Consider the following 2,500-nt stretch of genomic DNA (forward strand, 5'->3'; position numbering starts at 1 on the left):
TATGCAATAACAGTTATGTCAGGACATTAATTGGTGTTTATTTTTAGTTAGTTAAGAAAGGATCGGACATACATGTAATGTGACTTTCTAAACCCTTGTTGCAGACAGAGATCCAGTCAGTTCACATTTGGACAGTAGGCTGCAGCCCTATAAGGATCCAATTCTTCCATTGGTAATATAATATGTATATCAGAAACCCATAAGGGTTGAAACGTGTAACGCGCGTTCACAGCTTCCGAATATTCAGTGCGAACTGATTGGTTGAATGTTTCAGTGCTAAGTACCATATTTGGAAACCCCTCGCTCTTGTTGTTCCAAATATGGTACTTAGCAAATTGAATATTCAGAAGCTTGTTTCCCAGCACACAAGGGGCCGTTACACGTTTCAACCCTTATGGGTTCCTGATATTATTACATACTTTCTCAAATGAAGAACTGCACTTTGCCAGCCAGTTGTTGTTTAGTTAAGTATGTTTCTTAGCATACATGTACACTGCAATTTTACCTTGCACTCATTGTTTTCCTCTCCATACATTCTCTCCTGTTTGCATGTGGCTCGATCATCATCAGTCCATTTTAAAGCCTGTTTTGTTACAAACCTTTCATGTTTTTGATCACTGGCAGTTTCTCCTTCTGGTGTGGTGACAGCAGTTTCAGACCTACACCATCAATTTTGTTGTCATGTTTGCCCAAGGCCCGGTCTTCAGCCACCTTAGTCGGCTAGTGAATGCTTTGATCTTTGTTGTCTAAGCATGTTTCCCTCAGTAATACTGACAACCTTTTACATTATGGCTAGCCCTCATGCACACAGTTCTGAAGTAGTGGAGCTTTTTCAAGAACTAGACTATCACCATTTCAATCTAACTGGAGACAAAACTTGTTGTATGTACTTTGTCACTGGATCAAAATTCTGCACCTTTCTTCACTGAAACCACTTCATGGAAAAAGAGACTGCATATGCAGCTTCTCAGATGATGGACAGAGTGTTCCATCGATGCAGTGTCAAACTGCTTAAGTTTACAGAAAGTAAAATCTCTGGAACTGATATTTGGGCAAATCGCTATTAACTGCCCAGTACTGTCGTGTACACTGTACCTCAGTAGTTATATTAAGAATTCTACCTCAATCCAGTTTGTCTGACGCATGATTTGTGAACACTGGCTTTATGTCACAGAATCCCATTTTCTGGATTTTGTGAACTTGCATTTAGAAGCAGTTGAGTACCCTGAGGACAACTTTCAGCAACTCATAGCCTTCAAAGAGGACACCTTACTTGTGCTAACGGCCTGTACCACCATGGTGTACCTTCAAAAGATTATGAAGAATTTGGTTCCAACCTCTGATCTCAAACATAGAGTCCACTATGCATCAGATTGCTCAAAGAAAAGACCTCATTGCCACCTACCTGTCCAGCTCCTTCAGTCTACGAAATTCCTTTTTCAGATGCTGTACAGAATGTTACACAGTAGTGGCTGCTTGTGCACATGCACAAAGAATTCCTTTGATACCCATCGAAACATGGTTCACAATGTGTCAAGATTTCCTGTCACACAGTAATTATGCAGATTTCATAAGAATTGAAACTCTTTATAGCACAGAATATGAGTTGGCATCCTTTGTTGTTATTTCCTTCTTCACCAAAATTCCTGTTGATCAGGCTTTAACTTAAAATTGTGGAAGAGAGACTCGGGGAAGACACTTCCTTAGGGTAGATCTCCTGTCTTTTTGTCTCAACACAATGCAGTTTACTCTTTCCTGTGCAATGATCACTGTGACCGTGAGTATATAGGACAGACCATACATCAGTTTGGTACACATTTGAAAGAGCATCAAAGGGCATTTTTTTCTTTGCAAAAAGGAGAACTCTGCTTTTTCAGAGCAATTTCTTGCCAATTTCACCATAAACTCTGGCATTGAGTATTGTAGAATTATCACCACCAACTGGTGCTACATGTACCATGGATGTTGTTTGTATGTATTAGGCTTGAGTTGACACCTCATTGCCACTCCTGCGCCTTTGAACTATCATGATGGCATCCTTTTAAACCATTGGAGGGTCTGTGAATTGGAGAGGGTAGTTTCTAAAGAAACTGTGGTGCTGCATCGGTTGGGAAGTTGAGTAAACAAAAATTTGGTTTTATCAACGGAGTTGATAGTGTAAATTGGCCACCTTACACAGATTCTAAAAGCTGACGTTTAGAGCATTAGCCCTTTGTAAGATTCGCTCTGACGAAGGACTAACGCTCGAAACATCAGCTTTTAGAATCTCTAAACGGTGGCCAATTTACATTATCAACTCTGTTGATAAAACCAAATTTTTGTTCTCTGAATTGGAACTTTTTTAAAATCTCTCCAAGCCAGAGTAGCACCAAACGTACAACTAACATAAACAAACACTTTGAAGTCATTATTTCTAGCATATTACACGGCAAGAAAGCCCTTGTTTTCTGGTGATTTTACTAAATGGTGAATGACAGGAAAATGCCGCGTTCACAGCTCG

General features: G+C 39.8%; 1 protein-coding gene across 6 annotated transcripts in view; it reads left to right on the forward strand.

Moving 5' to 3' along the window:
• LOC138001568 (uncharacterized) overlaps positions 1-2,500 on the forward strand; it is a 62,396-nt gene that overhangs the window by 25,095 nt on the left and 34,801 nt on the right. For all 6 annotated transcript variants that reach the window (XM_068848146.1, XM_068848145.1, XM_068848148.1 and 3 more), the window contains one exon: positions 105-172. In XM_068848146.1, the coding sequence (XP_068704247.1) occupies positions 105-172 (68 nt within the window). The remainder of the gene's footprint in view (positions 1-104; positions 173-2,500) is intronic.

The sequence above is a fragment of the Montipora foliosa genome, chromosome 1 (assembly GCF_036669935.1).
Source record: "Montipora foliosa isolate CH-2021 chromosome 1, ASM3666993v2, whole genome shotgun sequence".
Taxonomy (NCBI): domain Eukaryota; kingdom Metazoa; phylum Cnidaria; class Anthozoa; order Scleractinia; family Acroporidae; genus Montipora; species Montipora foliosa.